General features: G+C 45.1%; 1 protein-coding gene across 1 annotated transcript in view; it reads right to left on the reverse strand.

Moving 5' to 3' along the window:
- The window catches only part of CPZ (carboxypeptidase Z), a 38,985-nt gene extending 17,601 nt beyond the window's left edge, over positions 1–21,384 (reverse strand). Inside the window, exons 1-6 of the mRNA XM_068403703.1 lie at positions 21,297–21,384; positions 8,383–8,406; positions 6,773–7,147; positions 5,783–5,995; positions 3,638–3,834; positions 2,528–2,689 (exon numbers count right to left, since the gene is read on the reverse strand). Coding sequence (XP_068259804.1) covers positions 2,528–2,689; positions 3,638–3,834; positions 5,783–5,995; positions 6,773–7,147; positions 8,383–8,406; positions 21,297–21,384 — 1,059 coding nt within the window. The remainder of the gene's footprint in view (positions 1–2,527; positions 2,690–3,637; positions 3,835–5,782; positions 5,996–6,772; positions 7,148–8,382; positions 8,407–21,296) is intronic.
- Between the last annotated feature and the right edge of the window lie 207 nt (positions 21,385–21,591).

Here is a 21,591-nt window from a genome sequence, read left to right on the forward strand (position 1 = left end):
TTTGACCTCAGGCTCTGCTCCATATGCTCTCAACCCTTCTTTCCCATCTAAGGCTCTGCACTCTACTTGCATTTACCAGCTCACTGTTACCTTTCATTATTCAGTCAAATGTTGGAAACTATTAAGCCTGTGACATTATAACCATGTAGAAATCTAGGGACATGAGCTGGGATCTGTACGATTACATGCATAAAATAAACTTCTCGAGCTTAGTTATGTCAAAAATCAGCAGTCTGATACAATGTGCATTACTGAGTTTTCACAGCCTTGCATCTTCATACGTGTATTATCCTGAGAAAGTGAGATGCTTTTATCCAGATTTCACTGCTGTGAAATAGGGTACCAAAACACTGGGGCAGCATCAGAGACGCCTCTGGGATTTAGACCTGGCCTCATACGAGATCGCCTGCAACAGAGTAGAAAACTGAAGTATGGTCTCAAATCTTCTGCTAACACACCAGCTGCTGAAACAGTCCTGTTCCCCACCTATCCGAGGCTTTGTACTAGCAAGAAAAATTGAATTAGAATAAAATGAGTTTAAAAGCAGAAGAAAAGCAGAGCTCTCAATATCAGAACTACTGATTTGTCTTTCTATGTTTCTTCTGTTAAGGGGAACTAAGTTCCCATGCATTTTGCCAGCACCAGGGGCTGCCAGACTGCCAGCAACACAGGTAGGATGGAACTTTGCATTTCTGGACATCACGTAACACGAAGCTTAGTGATGATGGGTGCAAGGCCCTGCAGTGCTGCCTCCATCCTTCTTCCCGGGACTGGAGACAGCAGCACAGAATCACAGAATCACAGAATCACAGAATCAATCAGATTGGAAGAGACGTCTGGGATCATCGAGTCCAACTGTTGCCCTGACACTACCATGTCAACTAGACCATGGCACTAAGTGCCATGTCTAATCTTTTCTTAAACACATCCAGAGATGGTGACTTCACCACCTCCCTGGGCAGCCTGTTCCAATGTCTAATGACCCTTTCTAGGAAGAAATGCTTCCTAATGTCCAACCTGAACCTCCCCTGGCAAAGCTTGAGGCTATGTCCTCTTGTCCTATCGCTAGCTGCCTGGGAGAAGAGGCCGACTCCCACTTCACTACAACCTCCCTTCAGATAGTTGTAGACTGCAATAAGGTCACCTCGGAGCCTCCTCTTCTCCAGGCTAAACAACCCCAGCTCCCTCAGCCATTCCTCATAGGTCATACCCTCCAGACCCTTCACCAGCTTGGTCACCCTCCTCTGGACTCACTCCAACACCTCAACGTCTTTCTTGAATTGCGGGGTCTAGAACTGGACACAGTATTCAAGGTGTGGCCTCACCAGTGCCGAGTACAGAGGGACGATCACTTCCCTAGACCGGCTGGCTACACTATTCCTAATAGAGGCCAGGATGCTATTGGCCTTCTTAGCCACCCGGGCACACTGTTGGCTCCTGTTTAGCTGGCTGTCAATCGCACCCCCAGGTCTCTTTCCGCCGGGCGGCTTTCTAACCACTCTTCCCCCAGCCTGTAGCACTGCATGGGGTTGTTGTGGCCGAAGTGTAAGACCTGGCACTTGTTCTTGTTGAACCTCATGCCGTTGGTCTCGGCCCATCTATCTAACCTGTCCAGATCCCTCTGTAGGGCCTTCCTACCCTCCAGCAGATCGACACTCCCACCCAGCTTGGTGTCATCTGCAAATTTGCTGAGGGTGCACTCAATCCCTACGTCTAGATCATCTATAAAGATGTTGAACAGCACTGGCCCCAGAACTGAGCCCTGGGGAACACCGCTAGTGACCGGCCGCCAGTTGGACTTTGCCCCGTTCACCACCACTCTCTGGGCTCAGCCATCCAGCCAGTTTTTAACCCATTTAAGAGTCCACCCATCCAAGCCCCGGGCAGCCAGTTTGTCTAGGAGGATGCTGTGGGAGACAGTGTCAAATACCTTACTGAAGTCTAGATAGACTACTTCCACAGCCCTGCCCTCATCTACTAAGTAGGTCACTTGGTCATAGAAACCTCATAGCGCCTCTCCCCTCCAGCATCACTGCCACTTGACAGGCTGCTTTCTTTGCTCCAGCTGGTTACTGTCATTTACAAACATCCTTTTTGTGGAAAGTTGATGGCGCACAGCTTCACATGAAGCCTTTGTATGTTTTCCAAGGCAGAAACCACTATTGCATCAAACATGTGCAGAGCTTAGTGCAATGAGAGACAAGTCCATAAAGTCTTTTAACATAGTACCGCAGTTTAAATCACTAATGAAGAATCATTACACACTTGAGATCCCTCCTAAAAGTAATTATTCTTAATCTAAAATAGAAAAATCCAAATTATCCACAAATTTTCCCAGTGATTTGTGACACCTGCCTCTTTGGCCAGACCTACACCAGGATTTTTCATGCCAATTCTGAGCCTGTCCAGTTTATTCCTACTTATAAAACCTGATTACCAAAGAATAACTTCAGACCAAGCAATTTCAGGTTCTTAATTCCTGAATTGCTCTGTAGTATATGTGATTTATAAAATGTGTAATTCATACCTTACCCCACCAGTAGGACTGTGGAATGGGGATGTGGTCAAGGCGGGCCCCACGAATCCCAGCTCTTCTGTAAACCTCAGACGTCAAATCAGGGAAATTTCTGTTCAGGTCCAAGTTCTGAGCTGTCTGTCGTCCGATGACCCATCCATTGTAACCAGCTCCCTAATTTACAGCATAGAAGCCAAGCTCAGAATAACTTCCTATCAAAATATCACTTTGTGGAAATTGTTTAAAATGCCATCTTAATCAAGGGGAAGTTTTAAAACAAGTAAATTGAAAATGTCTATACTGTTAAAAAAACACACTTATTGATCATTTTTTATCCCCATGATCACTAACGCACTAACTAGCATGCAAGAAGCATTTCACTCACCAGTGACGTGACTCATGAGAGGAACACAGCAGTTTCGTACTCAGCACAGAGCAGCATGCAGAGTGGGTTAGAGGAGGAGAAAAAGAAAATACAGCTGATGTTCCAAGACAAGAATGCAAAAACCCCAGACTCATACAACAGACAGAGCTCAACACACGAGCAATGCAGAAAAAGAAAGGTCCTATTTTCATGCTAATGGTGCTGGTGATAAAAGTGAGGTGAAAAGAAGAATGTCAGGTAACATATAATAGAAGTTTTGCTTTCACAGGTCTCCTTCAGACACCAGCTGGTTTCTGAAAACTGCGATCCATTATTACAGCATGATAGTACAGAAAATAGCCACATACAATTATACCTGCTCTTCTACAAGAAGAATACCTACCCACAGTATTAAACAACATTTCCTTATAAAATAATTTAACAGTCATTAAAGTGAGTCAGTGGGCATTTTGTTCTAGAACTGATAGCAGAGAGTGCTAAATGTGTGAAAAAGTAACACAGTGATTCCCACGTCATTGCATGCAGGAAGCAAAAATGACAAACACGTCTCTGATTTCCTCTTAGCTTTGTTCACATCATCTTTGGAAAGCAACATACCACCAAACCAGCCTGGGATTCTGGTTGCCGATTATTAACACTCCCTCCCATACATGACACTCCCCTCCCAGTTTGTTCTTTCCCATGGGGAATTTTAGAAACATGAAGCACTGAACATTTCCTTATAAAAAGTCTTTTACCTCTTCTGCAGCCAGTTCATACCCATCAGGGTTGAGTGAAGGTAGGAGATGAATTCTGGTGTTATTAATCAAGGTCTGGACGTGAGAATTCCCGAGAAGATACTCTGAACACAGATACTGTGCGAGGTATATTAGCAGTTCTTTCCCCACAACTTCATTTCCATGCATATTGCCAATGTACTTAAATTCTGGCTTGACTGTGGAATATGAAGTAACAGATGCTTTAATTTGATTATACCTGGATGGCTTCCAAAAACAGAGTAACCCAAATAGCTTACTGATAAGTCAGAAAGTATTATTTACAGTAATTTAATGCATACGTTCCTGTAAATAGCACACCAGTTCAGGTGAATTTCCCTCCGTTACAAGTCAGTTCAGTGACAATTTAAATAGTGTGAAATAAAGTAAGTCCATAGTTTCAGGATTCCAAACCATAAGAGGCAACTGTTGCTCTGAGCTTTTGCTGGACTCATCATTAATTGGGAACAAAGAACACTGCAAACGGAAATGTCAAGCCATGCCTGGGAAGGAACAAAATACACCCCTGGCACTCTCACTTACCTTGGGCGGCTTCAATGCCTTATATTGTCACAGAACCTAGAAATGACCTCCAGATGCGTAATATATTACCCCTCTATTTGGAACAGAAATTAGGTCGTGCATAAAAAGTGGCTTTTAGGCTAAATAGCCTTGGAATAAGACAATTAGAAACATGTAACTTCACAATTCCCTGCAGTTATTCTCTCAATTTCCAGCCTTCCTTAGAGACTAATGGAAAGTAGAAAACAGATGCACTTTGGAGACACCCTTTCCTGTCTATCCCTTCATCTTTGTCTTTGATCCTGGCCAGCCTCAAGCACTAGACGCTGGGGGAGGGCTGGCACAGAGCTATTACACCAGCTTGTTCAAGCTGGCAAAATCTCCATCTCTAGAGCTATTTCCACCCTCTTTTATGCTGTCCTGAGCAGCATGAAGCAACAGACTTAGAAGGAAATGCTAGGTAACCTGTTAAACTACCATCTTTTATCATGCCATATCACAGTTTTAGTTTAAAAAGCCTGATTCATAGGCTTTGTTTTTTCCTGGCAAATTGAGCATCAGCTTAAAAAGACAAAAGAGAGGAAGTCTGATAGGCCAGGAAATAGTAATATAGATCTTTCCTCTGTTAAAGATGTCTACTGGGATCTTGGTCAATTTTAAAAACACCTCAAAATGTCTCTGCATCATGCAAGGCAGTGTGGCTGTCAGTAAACAAAGCTAAAACCAGTCTTTGCTGTCTTCTCTGCTGAGAAGCAACCTGAGGCTCTTGGTATGCAGCAATGGCCACAGCAGTCCACCTGATTTAGTCAGATATTATATTTGAGCTGGGAGCTGGTAACTGGAAAAGGATACTTAATACTCCCTGAGAAAATTATCTGTATTTTGAAGAATTCAGAACACTTAAAAATCTGGCCCTTGTTGTCCCAGTGATGAATACACAAAACAGAGAAGAGCACTGTTCTCCTTCGCAGAAAAGTTGTGAGGGCTTGTATCCTAAAGGCATTCAGGTGCTATGATACCATAAATTCCTGGTATCATTCACCTATCACAGTGACAGGTATTGCACTGACCTGTTCAGGAGGATTGTTTTCTGTGCTGCATTGCCCTTTTTTGATGTTAATGTCCTGCATCTAAGGCCTTCTCACAAGTTGTCCATATTTTAGGATGTGAAGGACTACGTTTAGACTAGGCACAGGCATTACTTGTAAGAAGTGTGTAGGGTTTGATGGTATAGTGACAAATAAAAGGAGACTGAGGAAGTGGTAGATGATGGAGAGGGCAGGTCAGTAACAGAAAACTATCCAAACTTCTTTGTACACTGGGCACAAACAAATAATAGCCATATCACTGCAACTAAGTACATGGTCACACATCTAGCAACAAGGAATGTCAACCGTGGTCATAAACTGAGGTTATAAAGTTAGGAAATTGTAATTTTTACAGTGAATCGAGAGCTATCGCTGTAACTCAGGAACAAAATGGAGGAGAAATGTTTTTGAACCAGCGCTTTTTACAGTTTAAGTGATATCCCATCAAAAGGACCTGTTTTCACCAGGATAATCTGGAGTTCCCTCAAGCAACCTGATCAACATTGATATAACTCACGCAGTTCATGGTGTCCAGGCTTGGTTGAAAACTCAATCACAAAAAGATCCTTCCCTTCAAAACTGCGACCTATGCTGTAAGTTGTTGCAATATGGGAGCATTTAGAAGCAGTCTTCTTCAATGTGCTCACCATTTGGGAATATGAATGGTGTTTGAACTGAATAAAAGTTGCTGGCAAGTCTGAAGGCAAATCTTCCTCAACATCTACTTCTCCTGCAAAGAAAATTTGTAACACAGTGTTTAAAACAATGGTGCTCAGAGGATTGCATGAATCCTGTACTCTTCCACAAAATAACTTTTTCAGTAGTAGAACTATAGAAAATACAGCTGCAATCAAAACCTTAAATCTATGTAGTACATTTTATGCTGTTTATTGTGGCATATTTTGTTTGTGAAAGCATATTAATGCATATGCACACTGACAAATATTTTGTGCAACCTCCAGTTATAATCTGGCCTTTGGCATGCTTAGCACATTTTAGTCACAAAACATACAGATTTTTCCCTTCAAATCTGGTGGATCAAATTCATTTTTTAAGAAATTCGGCTTTTTTCAGCTATCTGCATCTTCTTCATCTAAACAAAAATCTGTGACAATCACTAATAAGATTATTTTAATGAGCTGTTAAGCTTGTCAAGCAGTCATGAACTTGTGAGTGCATTAAAATTTCAGTTTTAAAATAAAATGTTTCAAATATACAGACAGCTATCACACAGGGCAGGGCTTATCTAAATGCGCACTGGCAGTCCAAACATCTAGATCCAAGCTGCCTGTCTTGATGCTCTGTATATGAGGGAGAGAAAAAGATGCTTCTTGAGCATGGTTTAATTAAGTGTTTAAAATATGTGGAACAAAATGAATCACACCTTACAGGTGTCTATAAAGATGACAAGCAGAGAGGTTTTGTGCCATAGACATATCAAGCTGAGTGAGATGAGACCCTTCCCATCTAGATGAGTAAGATGTGTCAGCAGAGCTTCCTCCCTTACCTCGCAGCTTTGCCAGTGGGTCAAAACATCCTTCTTCTTCCCCCGCGAAAAAGCGGTCACAGTCTAAGAAGTAGGGCCAAGCCATGTCTATTGCATCAAATGCAGGGAGGCAATTTTTTTTCAGGTTCTCACAGACATGCCTGCAGGGCTTTATAACTTTGTCCTTTTCACACTGTGGGGCCAGCACAGAGCAGCCCAGGAGCCTCAGGTCTGGATTGCATTCTCCCTGGAGCAAGTTGTGCAGCACGCTGATGAGAATGTACTCAGAGCTGTACTCAATCACTTCTCGAGACTTCTGATCCAGAAAATTAGGATACATCGTTTGAGTATAGGCAACATCAGTACAAGAACTTAAGGCGATGTCCACGCATTTTGCTATGGAAAGGAGATGAACATATGAAAAATAACTTGCTTCATTGACACTCTGAATAGTTCAAAGACAACATAACAAATAACACATTCAGTGAACTTATTTTTTTTTGTTCACAGGCTGGTGGCAGTTTGAAATACTCTCAAATGAATTTGATGTCTGAAACCACTTATAGAAAGATGATGGAAAGTATGCTTGGTCTGGAGATTGATTGCAAACAGTTTCACGCAAGTAGACGTCATTCAGAATTCAAATGGTATCTGACAATTTGATGGGGCATCAGGGGTTATCTGATTGATAAGCATGGCTCCTAAAATAAGATTTATTTTGTTAATTCAATACCTGAACAGAAATGAAAGGGCAAATCCCTGGCCAGAAAACACTGTAATACCTGGCCCACAAGGGAATTCATTTAACAAATAGCTTGGAAACCATCAAAATTAATAAAGCCTGGCTTCCAGAGGAAAGGCTGCCTCATACTCAATTAAACTTTACTTGATTTAAATTAAGAATACAGTTTGAGCTTCTTAAATACCAGAAAAACCATAAGAGAGAAAAATCCCCTGGTGAGGTGTGAATTTGCTTGTGTCTAATGTGAAAAACTCAGATTCCTGAATAAAGTGTGTTTGTGATATCACTCTGTCCCCTGTCCTTGCCTTTTAGGTATGTATTCACTCATGAGGCGTGAGTTCGCATAGGTTTTTGTCTTTAGTGGGGAAGGTATCAGTAAGATATCTCTCTTCTTTGCTAGGCCTCACAAAATCTGCAAGACTTTAGTATTTCTGAAACTGCAGCCCCTCTGTGAAGTTTGATTGAAATTGTCCAAAGAGTTCAAAAGTTACTCCGGGACTTGCTGCACAGGTAAGCAGGCCCACAAATGTGGCTACATGTATATTCTCATAAACCTAATACACTTTAAGAGATCAGGTTAAGAGGTCTTAGGAAGGATAAGCGTTGGTAACACCTTCAACCTACTCAGAGGTGAAAAGGAAGTAATAGAGAGATGTCTCATCATAAAATTACTAGGTATTACAGTTTGAGCCTCCTTCTCTTGCTAATGTCTCTGGCTGGTGACAAATACCATTGTCACGGCAGTAAATTCTGCCTTGTGTGAAAGAGATCATCTCTCTAGGAACAGCACCTACTATAGCACCAAAATTAGAAAACTCGTCAGGAAATAATGAAGAAATACTTAAGGTTTCAAGATTCTCCAAGGCCAGCGAGCAAAGTCACATCATACCTTTCTGTACAGTTTGGCATTGACCTGCAAATAAAGTGGAAAAAAATAACATTATGGGGCAGGTATCTGTGGTACCTCTTGTAAGGAGTTGTCTTACTGGTAGCCCTACAGAGGCTGCTGCAGCTCTGTGTCCTGAGGTCCAACCATACCAGGGACAAGCACGTATTCCCAACAGGCATTTATTACATACATACACAAAGAGAAAACACAGTACAGGCAAACATAACCAGCACCAAAAGCACCATCCTGTTCCCCTTTCTGGCTAATCAGGATGAAAGACCATTGACAGATCCCTCCAGTAGCTCAGCTTACACACACTGGAACCCTAGTAGTTAGGCTCAGTTTACCCAGTAGCTGGATCCACTGATCTCCCAGCTGCCTCATGTGCTGACACACATGCTGGTCTCTCTGGTAGCTGGCCCAGGCCTAGGGTCTCACTGGTAGCCAAGCCCCAGACGCTGTGGTCTTCCCAATAGCTGGTTTGGACCTCCTAGTTCCTCCAGTAGCCAACTCTGAGACCCTCTAGTCTCTTCAGTATCCAGCCCAGGATCACAGCTGCTCAAATGTCCAACTCCCAAATCTTTTGTCCTGTCCACTGCTTGCCTTGGTGTTTGCTTGGTCCGCCTTGGTGTTTGCTAGCAATTGCACACCCTGACATACACACACAAGGCACGTGCACTCTGGTCCCTCCAGCTGCTTCACCCCAGGCATACCAGCCCCTCTGACCTGTGGTCTCACACCAGTCACTGGCATATGGAGCCCATACACCCCCATCCACACACAAAAAAAGAGAAATCCTCATCAGGCAGAGTTGGAAATGGAGTTTAATAAGAAGACAGGACAGACTGCAGGGATCAGGTGCAGGGCATGGCCAGACAAGCACACTGACCAGCCAGTCTCTGATCCACTATAAAAAGGGAGGACTTGACCATACGTCTGAAGTGTGATTGTGTAAGAAATCAGACCTATGTTTGAAAAATACGTTGAACTGTCCAGCCCTGACAACTTGACAATATTTCTAAGCATGCTTAAGAACTGTAAGTTAGGTGCCTAGGAAATGTCACTAATGAAAATGTAGGTCTTCAGTAATCTGGTTTAGTCTAAAAGTCCATGTGAGTCCTTCTGTACATACCAAGATGCCTTACAGATCTTACCCTAACAAATCTATTGGTCTCACATAATGCTGTGCATATCTTTCTGGTAAAGCAAGTAAGCCTTTGGCGGATATGAGCGGACTTATTTCTTCCCCATCCTACTTCATCCTATCTCTAGCAACTGCATTTTATAATCCTTTTAATAACATCTTAAAACTAATTATTTCCCTCCTGAACTACTCTCATGGGAAAGCTTTCCAAAAACTCACTCATCTAATGGCTAGAAATTACCTTTTAATTTCCTGCCTAAAAGTATTCTGGCCAGTTTATATCCATGTGTTGTTGTGCCAGCATTGTCCTTTAGCTTAAATAGCTCTCTGTGCTCCCTGGTGCACACCTTCATCGTGTGTTTGCAGAGAGCAATCAGATCCCCTTAGCTTGCTATTTGCTATGTCAGATAAACCAAGCTCTCTTGATTTTGAAGGAACATGGTTTGATGACCCAGGAGAGGCCTCTTTTGCTCCTGTAGCCAATGAGTGTATATTGCCCTTCTGCGATACTGGCAACTAAAGAAAAATATTGCTACGAAGGTATCAGAGCTCTTTTCACCAGTGCCTCACAGGAGCTCAGCTGTGATGTGCAAGCTTTTTAAACACCAGTGGGTCTGTTTTCCTTATTGGGGATCCAGCTATGTTGCTATTTCTTCTAACTCTTACTTGGGGGACAGGCATCTAGCTTCTTGCTCAGTGAATTGAGTAGTTGTCCTCATAAGACCAAATCCATTATGTTTTCTTTTTTTCCTACTAAGGAAAGTTTAAACTACTCCTGGCATATTTGTTTAAATGTAATCATGTGCATATGTGTTGCTAATGAGTTGATCATTCTTTAGCCAAAATAAAATCATTATAATGAGAACAAAATTAACCTTGGAATTTTATCTTGAAGGGATACATTTAACTGGAAATTAGTCTGGTTCTATGTTATGAATTGCCATTGATCCACATCACCTCATAAAATAAATGAGGGATCAGAACTAGCAGAAACAGCCAATCTCCAATACCAGCAAGTACTGGTAAGCAGCAAGCTGGAAAAAATTATTCCCATACAAACTGCTTTCCTGGCTTGGTACATTATGCTAATAGCAATAAACAATACCTGGTTCATCAACAGTGCCTTCCATTACGGGCTTTCAATGTTTCCCTTAGTTAGGCATAAACCCCTCAGTGAGCTAGTTATTAAGGTCAAGGCATTTCTAAAAAAGCTTCATCTCAGTGAGATACTGCATGTAGTTTTACATCTGGGGATAATCACGGAATAGCATTTTGTACAGTGCTAACTGGGAAAGAGAAAGGAGCGATTGTTTGTTAGTAAGAGCTCCAGCAATAAATCCTGCTGATAAAATTGGACGTCACTCTCCCTGAACATCTATAGTCTTATATGCCAACGCCATCACACCCACAACAATTTGTGAGGCCTTGGACACAAGTCTGGAGCCAGCCAAATGCTCTGTACAGAAAGGAAAACTTGGTGTGGGTGGGACTGGCTTGAGTTCAGCCACGTCCCAGCGAGCAGAGTGACACTATCTCTGGTTATCACCAGGGTCATTAGCAATGAATCTCCTTCAATACCTTGAAGGGTGGCTAAAAAATATTTGACACTTTTTTTTTTCTCCTCAGCATAAAATGACTGTATTGTAGCTATTATTTTAGACTAGAGGGTCATGTGTGCTGAGAGCAGTTCTTCATGGGTTCATCTGGGGAGTATGAATGGTCTCTCCATGGCTGCTCACATTTCCTCAAAGGTAGGAGCCATTTCCCCTTTGTTGGCTCTGTGACTAAGCTACAAATGTCCTTTATGTTTGTCTCTCTGACATGCACTGGTCAAACAATGAAACTGAGGCACTCACAACCTTCCAGACCGCTATTACTGTGCAGGAGTGCTATAGCCATAGGTCAGTTTGATACGTGGCAGAAATATGTTCTCAACGGTGTCTCAGTATTTTGCTTATTCAGCTGGAACAAAAAGGTATTCTGGCAACACGCTGGAACAAGCAGAGGAAACCAGAGGGAAAATGTGGCAGGGGGGGTCTGGGCATGGTGCTGCTGCTTCCCCCTGCTCTGGCTCTCCGAGCAGCAGCCATCTTGCTGCGCTTAGCAGATGCCTCTTTCTGCCCAGCTGGCCAGAAGGAGAGGTGTCAGGAAGCAACGGATAGCTGATGGAAGAGACACGTGAAAAGTCGCTAAGTCGTATGCTGTAGCTGGGTCCACAAGAGGACTGGATCAGTTTGTGAGCAGGAGTAGATATTAGCACAGGAGAGGTAAAGACAGCTCTGGTTTCAGACTGTCTGCTACTGTCTTCTACACTTTGTTATTTTTACCACACTTACAGGGAGAGGCGCTCTGTTAAGCAACACAGATATTACTTATTAACAAAGATGCTGACTGAAGAGGATAGATCTATTTTTCAGATGAGGAATCCAAAGCCATATAAACCTTTCCCATGGCAACTGAAGATATTAATCTCAGTATGTGATAAGCCAGGGTTTATTCTTCCACAAAGGATAAAGCTTTTCCACTACTTTTGGCCCAGGATGTCCCTCACAACCTCAGAGCTACCAAAACTTACTCATTGACTCGCAGCAAAACTGACTCCTTCCTCCTGGGTCCTAAACCCAGATCTAAACCTAAACTTAGATCTAAGCCTCGCATTTTTTCAGCATACCATGCTGTTTTCTCCCTGTCTTTCTCTGCTAGAGACTGCTATGCAGCTGCTTCTGCCATTCCAGAGGCCAGCTCTGCCCAAACTGTGTCACCTCTCCCCACCACAGCCCCCTGCAAGCTGTCATGTGAGCCGTACATCAGTCACGGCTCTGTCATGTTAACACCCAGGAGTGAAACAGCTTGAGCTTCCAGGCTTTCAGGAGTTAATATACATAAAAGCAAGAGAGAAAAGGGCTGGTTTATACTAGACCTTGCTTTATAGTGAGTCTGAAATATGTATGTGTGCTGATGTGGTGTTTGGACTTTTCCCATGTCTCCTAATGCCAATGCTTGCATATGTTTTGGAGGGTGTGGCTCTGCAAGGGCCAAAGATAATTCTCCAGTGCGTGTACTTATTTATATAAGTGTGAATGCACGTAGCTGGGCCAGAGCCCGCCTGCCTGAAGAGCAGGCGGCAGGCAACTCTTGGAGGCCAGCTCCCGAGCCTGCTCCTGGAGCCCTGCATTCGCCGGTCTGGGTCCCTGCACACAGAAACCACCAGCAAATCCCTGTCCCCACTCCTCACAGCTCGTTTTGCTGAAGCTCCAGCAACACCAGCTAGAAGAGTTCAGCCACTCCCTTTCTCTTTCTCATCAGAGGAATGACAGGCAATGATATGCAGATTTTTTCATGTCTCCAGATTAACTTGGCAGGCTTCAATCGCTGCTTCTTGCGTGATTGAGAGAGTCTAAGCCTCCTCCATTTTTTGAGCAGAGGCTTCCCTGGGCTCAGAGGAAGACAGTGCTGCCTCCTCTCACAGTACCATCTGCAGACAGGTTGGTACAGAGAGACCTTTTTCTTCCTGACCCAGAACAGCCTTTTCAATTTTTTAATGTTTATTTTTGTACTCTAACTATTCCACCAGAGCTACAAAAGTCCTTTCAGTAGCTCAGCTTCTAGTTAAGATTACGGGTAAAATAACTTATTGAAGAGGAGAAAAGCCACTTCAAGCTTTCTGAGCCCTCTCTAAAATATATGCTTCTGGTTTTAATTTGCAAGGCAAGCTTGAAAAATCTTCAATGCAGCACATACATATTTTACTGCCAAGCTTACATTTTTCCTCTGTGATGATTCAGCACTGAAAGAAGCAAGCTGCTGTGATTAACCCTAACCCAGACAATAGAGCTCAACAGCTACTTCCAGTGCCATGGCTTGGCTGGTTGCCTGGTCGAGTGCAAAGCCAACAGGAGACTTGTGCACTTGAAGATATGGAATAAGCCCAAGGGTTAGTCTTAAATTCAGGATATGTAAATCATTCAGTGAGGCTTACACAATTGCACTGTAATGACTGACAGATCAAACAAGATTAGATACTTTATCTTGTACAGACCAGCACACCCCCTACCAGCTTTCTGGGTTTCTGACAACACTGTTTTAAACTGGAAGACAGTATTATTTCAGTCTGTATTTATTTCAGTCTGTTTATAATCAAAACCTCTGCTTTTCCAAACAAAGCATTTCAGTTTCTGATCGTATTAGTGTTACTCTCCTTGCAGTTCTACACAGTTCATCAAGTCAGTCTTTGCAACAATAATCTGCCTTGTAACACTAAAGAAACAAAACTTAATATCAGCAGTAATATGCAAACACTGCTGGGCTGTACCATTCTGCAAAACATTGCAACAGCACCTGCAAATGCCAAAGCACATCTTGCCTCTGGAGACAGCTCCCAGCTACAGCATGAGGACAAGATCCTTTATAGAATACTATAATGGATCAGAATTGCCAGAAGGAGGGTGCAGGAGGAGTGGAGAAGTAAGGGTGAAGAAGAAGGAATGAGGCAGTTGAGTAGCTTGGCTAGGGGGTAAATGGTCAAGCAGAAAGCTCAGGAGAGAAGGCAGCTACGTATCCAAGACATACACACAGGGGCAGAAGTGGGGAAGATCCCCAACCACAGAAAAGGAATTCCAGAAAAACTGGAGGAGAGAGGAATGATTGCAAAAAGCAGCCCACGTGGTTGACTCCTTTTTCTGCATACATCAAGGCTTTTGTGAGTAGAGGACTGAGTTCCTGTTACTAATCTTCCACTGCAGCAATTGCTGTAACTGCCCCAGGAGAGTGATGTGTTTGCAATCAGGCAGAAGCAATATGCAGGAGCCCAACGTGCAGGCAGTGAGACAAGCCCTGGTTTAGCCCTGTTCCCTCACAAGAAGCAGCCTGAAAGCACCTGAAAGAGATTAATACCTGATCTGCCTTCACTTTGCAGAGCAAGATCACAGCAGGAAGACACAAGCCAGGGTTCCTTATTAGTCACCCTTCTTTCTAACCCACCTGCTGCCTGGCATGGAGTTAAACACCCATTTTCATAGCATTACTGAAGGTGTTCCCACAGAAATGACATTGCAGTTGGCTCTTCCAGGACTGTTTCTCTCACAGGACTGGTCTGGGGCTTGCAAGAAGGTGCTGAAGCTTTCCCATGAGTGATGGGAATTCACATAACCTGCAGACCACAGGTCAAAAATCTGTGCAGATGCACACTGAGACCTGCCATCCTACAACGGCTCAAAGCCAGCCTCAGAGGTGCCAGTAGCTCTCCCTTCCTTCTAATTGTCCAGAAGCAGCTCAAACAGGGCTGCATTGTAGGATCCTAAAAGAATGGAGGAAGAGCATTGTTGGCTGGCTGGCTGTCCCCACTGCCTGTCTTGGTGCCCCTAGTGGCAGGATCTCTGGTGCCACCCCAGCTGTGTCTCTGGACAGTAAGTGCTGCTCCAGGGAGTCCTCCCAGCTGAAAATCCTGAACAGAAGCATAATCCCAAAACAAAAAGATGCCAAGTGCCCTTTTTTCGGCCTCATCTGAGATGTTTTCCCGGTTGTAAAGGAAAAAACTACCAGTTGGGAAAACAAAACACAAGGAAACAACAACAATGACGATGACAGCAAAATGGCCCAGGAGTTGCCAGAGTGACTGAAGACTTACTGGGCCACACAAGTGGCTGGACTGCTGCTGAACATGCATTCCCTATGAATCACAGAATCACAGAATGTTAGGGATTGGAAGGGACCTCGAAAGATCATCTAGTCCAATCCCCCTGCCGGAGCAGGATTGCCTAGACGATATCACACAGGAACGCGTCCAGGCGGGTTTTGAATGTCTCCAGAGAAGGAGACTCCACAACCTCTCTGGGCAGCCTGTTCCAGTGTCCGGTCACCCCCACCGTAAAGAAGTTTTTCCTCATATTTATGCGGAACCTCAATATGCACCAAGATGATCCTGAGACATATAGAGACGATGTCTCAGTGTCTGGCCAACAAAGGAAGGAGAAGTCAGCTCAGTTCTGGGAAATGCTGGCATCAAAACAACAGATGGAGTGAGAAGGTAGAATAAGTCAGGAAATCTCTACAACTATCATGTAAGGGATCAAATTTTTGTCAGGGTGACTGGAGAAGGGTGAAGCCACTTATTAGGCATGTAATCTGGAGCTGTGATGGCTCCATAGCTTTAGTTTATGACCATGTACTCTCTATAGCTCAGTTTCCACTGTCTAAGGATGCAGTACTCTCCAAGTGCTTTGGCCAACAGCTTACCACAGCCAGAAGCTTACCTTTGAGTCGGTTCAACTCTGTTGAATGTCATTGGACAGAGGATCATGTCTCAAAACCTGAGGTTTTTGTCTCTGGTGCTACAACCCTTCCAAAACATTTCCCAAAACATCATTCCATCCTTTTTAAACAGGGTCTATGCAGCCCTCTAGCATAACTCTGTCTTTTCTTTAGTTGAGATCTATTGAGAACTGTATGAGAACTATTGTAATTAACAACACATCTGGTTCTTCTGTAGGTACTTGAGTTTTAGCAAAATGTGGTATTTTTATGTTACAAAAGACTGACAGTTAATTCAAGAGCCTTGACTAAAATTTTTATAACACTGGAATTTTAAATCCGTGTCTTAATGTCATATTGTCTCCTAGAGAGGGATGTCCTGCTATAACCCTGTAAAAATGAAATAGTGCCAATTAAATCAATGGAGTTATAACAGGGTGAAAAAAAAGATTGAAATTTCAGTTTTATTTCTGCAATGGACAGAGCAACCCTAAGGCCTTCAAACTCCATTGACCTCTGACAGATGAATCCACCTGGGAGGGTGACTCTGTCCAAACAAGATTCATCAGTCATAAAAGCCCTGGGTCATAAAAGCCCAGTAAATATACCAGGATGTGGTCCAGTAACCTGTTCACAACATGACTTCTGCATAGTACCTCCATGCTCATCCTCCAGCTCAAACAATGGTACCTGTGACATTTATCCAACATTTGGTCCAAGTTTGAGGAGAGGATGGCTCTCACATGGCCTGGGCAGCTCAAAGGGGACCATGGCAGCTATCAGTCAGCCAGCACCCCCAAACAACCACTAACTGACTGTGTGAAAAGAAAGGCAACGTCTAGAAATGTTAAAGGGGATTGACCATTAGTGTTACTAAGTCTTGCTAAAAGCCTAGCTGTGCCTTAGGGCAGGGGGGTTTTTGTTCAAGTTTTTATTTCTATGTATTTTCACACCCACACTTTAAAAATGTACTTTAAACAAGTATTCTGAAGAAAATTTTGCCTTCAGATTAAAATCATGCATAAACTATTTCAGCAGTAAAAGGTACTCGTGTATTATATTTTCAATATAAACTTACCTTCCTCACATCAATGGCTGTTTCTGATCCCATTTCCCATGTTAAATGTAGCTGAAGATCAGTGTTGCTCAAATAATGGTTGTGTAGAAATACCAGAGTCAGTGGTGGGAATCCAGAGCAGCTCACATGACTCGGCGATGAAAACCAGGTTTACAAGAGCTGGAATTCTCATCTTGTGAGTGTGCATGACGTAGACACTAGTTCTGCAATTTTTTGTTTTGACAAGACTTGGACACACTCACCTCGGGTGCAGCAGGTGAGATTCCTACAGCCTGGGCTTTCCCACACGTGGCAGCATGGTCCTGTGGCCACGCTTGCTGTCTGCGCCTGCCTGTGCCAGCCACAGCAGAGCAAGGGACCCAGCCAGCACCACTGGCGCTGGCACAGAGATGCAGACCCCAGCCCACTGCCAGGTCCCAGTGCTGTCACACGCATGAGAGCAGCAGTAGCTGGCGAGGCTCTGCCTCTATGTCTGTGCACAGGCACAGGGAAAAAAGCATTAGAAATGTGAACAGCAAGTGAACTAATGGTCCCATAAAGCTGAGGCCACCGTGAAGCTCATGGAAGGCAACGGCTTTTCATTTTGTCACTTAGCAATAAAACACAGCACACTATGGAGATGGGAACGCCAGAGAAGGAGAGAGGAAATGTACAGCATAGAACCATAATCACAGAATGGTTTAGGTTGAAAGGGACCTTAAAGATCATCTAGTTCCAATCCCCCTGCCATGGGAAGGGACACCTTCCCCTAGACCAGGTTGCTCAAAGCCCCATCCAGCCTGGCCTTAAACACTGCCAGGGAGGGGGCATCCACAGCTTCTCTGGGCAACCTGTGCCAGTGTCTCACCACCCTCACAGGAAAGAACTTCTTCCTAAGATCTAATCTAAATCTACCCTCTTTCAGTTTAAAACCATTACCCCTCATCCTATCACTCCATGCCCTTGTAAAAAGCCCCTCTCCAGCTTTCCTGTAGGCCCCTTCAGGTACTGGAAGGCTGCTATAAGGTCTCCCCAGAGCCTTCTCTTCTCCAGGGTGAACAGCCCCAGCTCTCTCAGCCTGTCTTCATAGGAGAGGTGCTCTAGCCCTCTGATCATCTTCGCGGCCCTCCTCTGCATCTATATGTGAAGCCAGTTTTTCAAGCAGTCTAAATTTCCAGAAGAAAATCAACTTTACTCAATGCCATGTCTTAGAGAAGAGCCAGTGCCACAAAGGCTGTCATGGGCCCCCGAGCAAATACAGTACCCCTGCCCCCCAAGCGGCTGGGTTTTCCCTCCCCAGCTCTCTTCCTTATTCCTCCCCACTCCCTCCCATCTCCAGTGGTGAAACTCGGAGACCCTCAGGATGGGGAAAACTCTGGCCCTGGAGCAAAGCGAGCCAGGATGGTGGGAAATGCCAAGGCAGGTGGGAGAAGAGGAGGCCCACAGGTGAGAAGCGTGCAAGCCAGAGCAGCCCTGGGCACAGCGCTCCAGCTGCTCTCCCACCTCCGCAGCCCCAGATCAAACAGCTCCTGTCCCCAGAGGTGCCATCTCACAGGCCAGGCCATGTACCCGAAACACCTTTCAGATGCTCGGGCAGGGAGCAGGGGCAGCAAAGGGCTCAGGCATCCCCCTTTTGCCCTCTGAACGCAGCCCAGCCCCGGCGTCTCCCCAGAAGCCGTCTGTACAGGCTGCGGAGCCCACACGGTGGCACCACAGCCGGAGCCGGCCGAGGCAGAGGCCCCACCGCAGCGCTCGGGGCCCGGCGCCGCCGGCTGCGGAACCCGGGCCGGGGCACGCGCCCGGGTGCTCCCTCCCCGCTCACCCTGTGAGCCTGGGGGGTTCGCACACGCAGCTGAGCGCTGAGCTCTGCCTCAGAAGTGCCCAGGAAAGCGCTCTCTGGACACCAGTGACCAGGCAAGGTTTTACCGCTGTCACTTTGCAGCCTTAGCCTGACCCCCGGTGCCATCCCCACGGCAGAGCCGGCCCCAGCTGCAAGGGACGTCACCTGCTGTTACTGCTTCAGCCTGCTTCTGCTTTGTTTTTATTTTTGTTGTCAGTGATGGTAAAGTGCTGTACTTAACTAATTACCACTCCAATACTTCAATCAGCAGCAGAGACATGAACAACTCGGATAAAACAGGAATCGGTGCTATTAGCTCCGTCCAGCAAAGGCTGGCCACCTTTCAGGGGAAACACGCTAAGCTGTACTTTTCTAGCCCAAACTAGAGGCCGAGAGGCCAGTAAAACTCATTAGGGTCTGGAAGTGCTGCCTCGCAGTGGGGCAATGTAGCATCGTGTCACTGGGGGAGAGAGTGGCTTATTGGCTCCCCAAGGATACAGGACACAGCTGGGGAGAAGGGATCTGCCCTCTCTCAGTGCCTTGGTTCCCAGCTGCTACTCAAAAAGCTCCCCACAGAGTGCAATGCCTGTGCCATATCGTGGGGCTGGATGACAGTAATAATTTCCTTATTTTTCTAAACAGAAGAGCACAAAGCATTTTATAAGAATCTTGGTATTGCTAACCATGTTTCATTTTGGTTTCTTATTAAAAAAGCAAAATTAGTCACAGCAGAGCAAATATCACTGGCAAGGCCAGGCAGTCTGCAGAAATCAGCTCCAGCCTTGCTGGGAGTCAGACAGTGGCACTGGTTCCCACTGCCCTTCTCTCAGGCACAAGCAGCTCCAGGCTGGTCTCCTCCTGCAGGGCACCGCGGGTCTGGCCACTGAGATCCACCGAGATCTGAACAAGGGATCCCAAAAAGGGGAGAAACTCCCACTGCTACAGCTGAAGACATAACCTGCTGCCCTGGATGCTGAGAGGAGACCCCTGCAAGGTCCATTCCTGAACATGTGCAGTACCACAGTCCCCTTTCTTTTTGTGTGGCCTGACATGACCTTATCTCCTCTCCAGAAAAGGAAAGCCCTTGAGAAACCTGGCAGGTCTTTCAAAGTCCAAGCTGCTACTTTATTCCCTGGTCCAACAGCCCTCCAGTGTGAAGTGTGCCCCTTCCTCAAGTTGCACGCCGTGTAGTGACATTGAGAGCTCATTTCCCCACCACTAGCCATCCCTCTAGGGTCACATTCAGCGGTCTAGTCCCAACACATGCAAGGCATATTTCCATTGCCTGCCTTTCCTCAAGCCCTCCCCTAAAGACAGCACAGCTGCTGGCACACAGAAAACATTCTGCCACAGCAGAGTTACCCCTTGATGATCCCTACATTTGTGGCTGCCAGGATTAATACCCCATGGCAAAACTTTGATCAGCTGGAACTGGAGCAGAATCATGCCTCACAGAGAAAGGGCATGCTGCAAACCACACAGCCTCTGCCTGTAATTGGCAGTAAATAGTCTACAACACTTCTCTTTGTGCAGCTTTGTCCAAAAATAAAATCCCTTCAGGCTGCGGTAGACCTCACTTTGATGTTCGTGGGAACAGTGCTCTCAAATTATACGCAGTACATGGCACATGGGCTGTGTTGTGTAGCAGTTCAATGCCAGTGACAGTCTACGGCTTATATTTAAGCACTGAAATATAGCTGAACTTCCTTGAGTAACATTAAGGTCAGTTTCAGGTTAACTTATCCCTTCCTGTATTCCCATAAAATAAGTATTTTACTGAGTCATTTTGAGTTTGAATCCTCTGAAAATAGTTTTCCTGGAATAGATCTTGTCACTACACTGAAATTCACCTCTCCACTGTCCCTACATAAATGAAATCTCAATTAAGTCTACTTGATTAAAAATACCATTTATTTTTAAAAGATACTGTTAATATTTTTTGTTAATCAGCTGAGTACTGAACCAAAAGCTTTCAATCCATTTAGCAGCCTGTTCCTATCTAACCTTTATTCTGATGGGTAAATCTGCTTTTCCAGCCAATCAACTCATACAAATTCCATATTGCTTATAGCAAGCTAAAACACACCCTACAGCTGTCAGATCCTAATAAATCTCATACTTTGGATTTGAAATAAGTGACCTAAAGCTAAATGTAAGGAGAAGAATTTTTCTTAAGCAGAAAAGCATACAGAAGGTCAAAAGTTCATCTTCCTGTAATCTGACTGCCCCGTTCCTAGAAGGCAAGGCCAGAGATGGGGCAAATCCCCTGCATTCCCCATGACAACAAGGGGGGTCCTACCAACTGGGAACTCCATAAATTGACAGAAAGTCACATCTACACATGGCATGAAAAGACACCGATGGGGAAATATTGTGTTCCCTTACATCACAGTCTTGTTTTGCTGTTGCAGACCCACGCCACTGCCTCCCTGCCCTTCCACTCTTCCCAAGCACACCCCCATTTCATCACTGGCAGTCTGCAGATTTCCAAAGAGCTGATCCCCTTGTCTGTAGGGCAGTGCCAGCTCCTGCCTCCCTTGTCTTGAAGCTGGAGCCCTTTTCCCTGCTCATCTCCAAGAGAAGGAAGGAGAGAAGAAGGGGGCTTTTGGGGTGGTTAGCCTTACCTAGGGTCTCCTGGCCGGTTTCACAGCGGGGTGCTGGCTCAGCGGCCCTAAACAGCCCTCCGAGGAGGATCAGGAGCCTCAGGACCATGGTGGAGCACCCTGAGCAGGCAGCACCGTGATGTGGCACTCGCTGCCCGATGGAGCAGCTCCTTGCTCGGAGCCTCAGCGCGGCTCTGGCTCTCCAAGCTGCAGAGGAGATCAATGCGCTGCAAGGGCATGCCCACATCTCACAGTACGTGCAGTCCAGGCGTCAGATTTCAGTGAGCATTTGAGCTTGGAAAGCAAAAGGCTTGGA

Source organism: Nyctibius grandis, chromosome 6, assembly GCF_013368605.1.
Source record: "Nyctibius grandis isolate bNycGra1 chromosome 6, bNycGra1.pri, whole genome shotgun sequence".
NCBI lineage: Eukaryota > Metazoa > Chordata > Aves > Nyctibiiformes > Nyctibiidae > Nyctibius > Nyctibius grandis.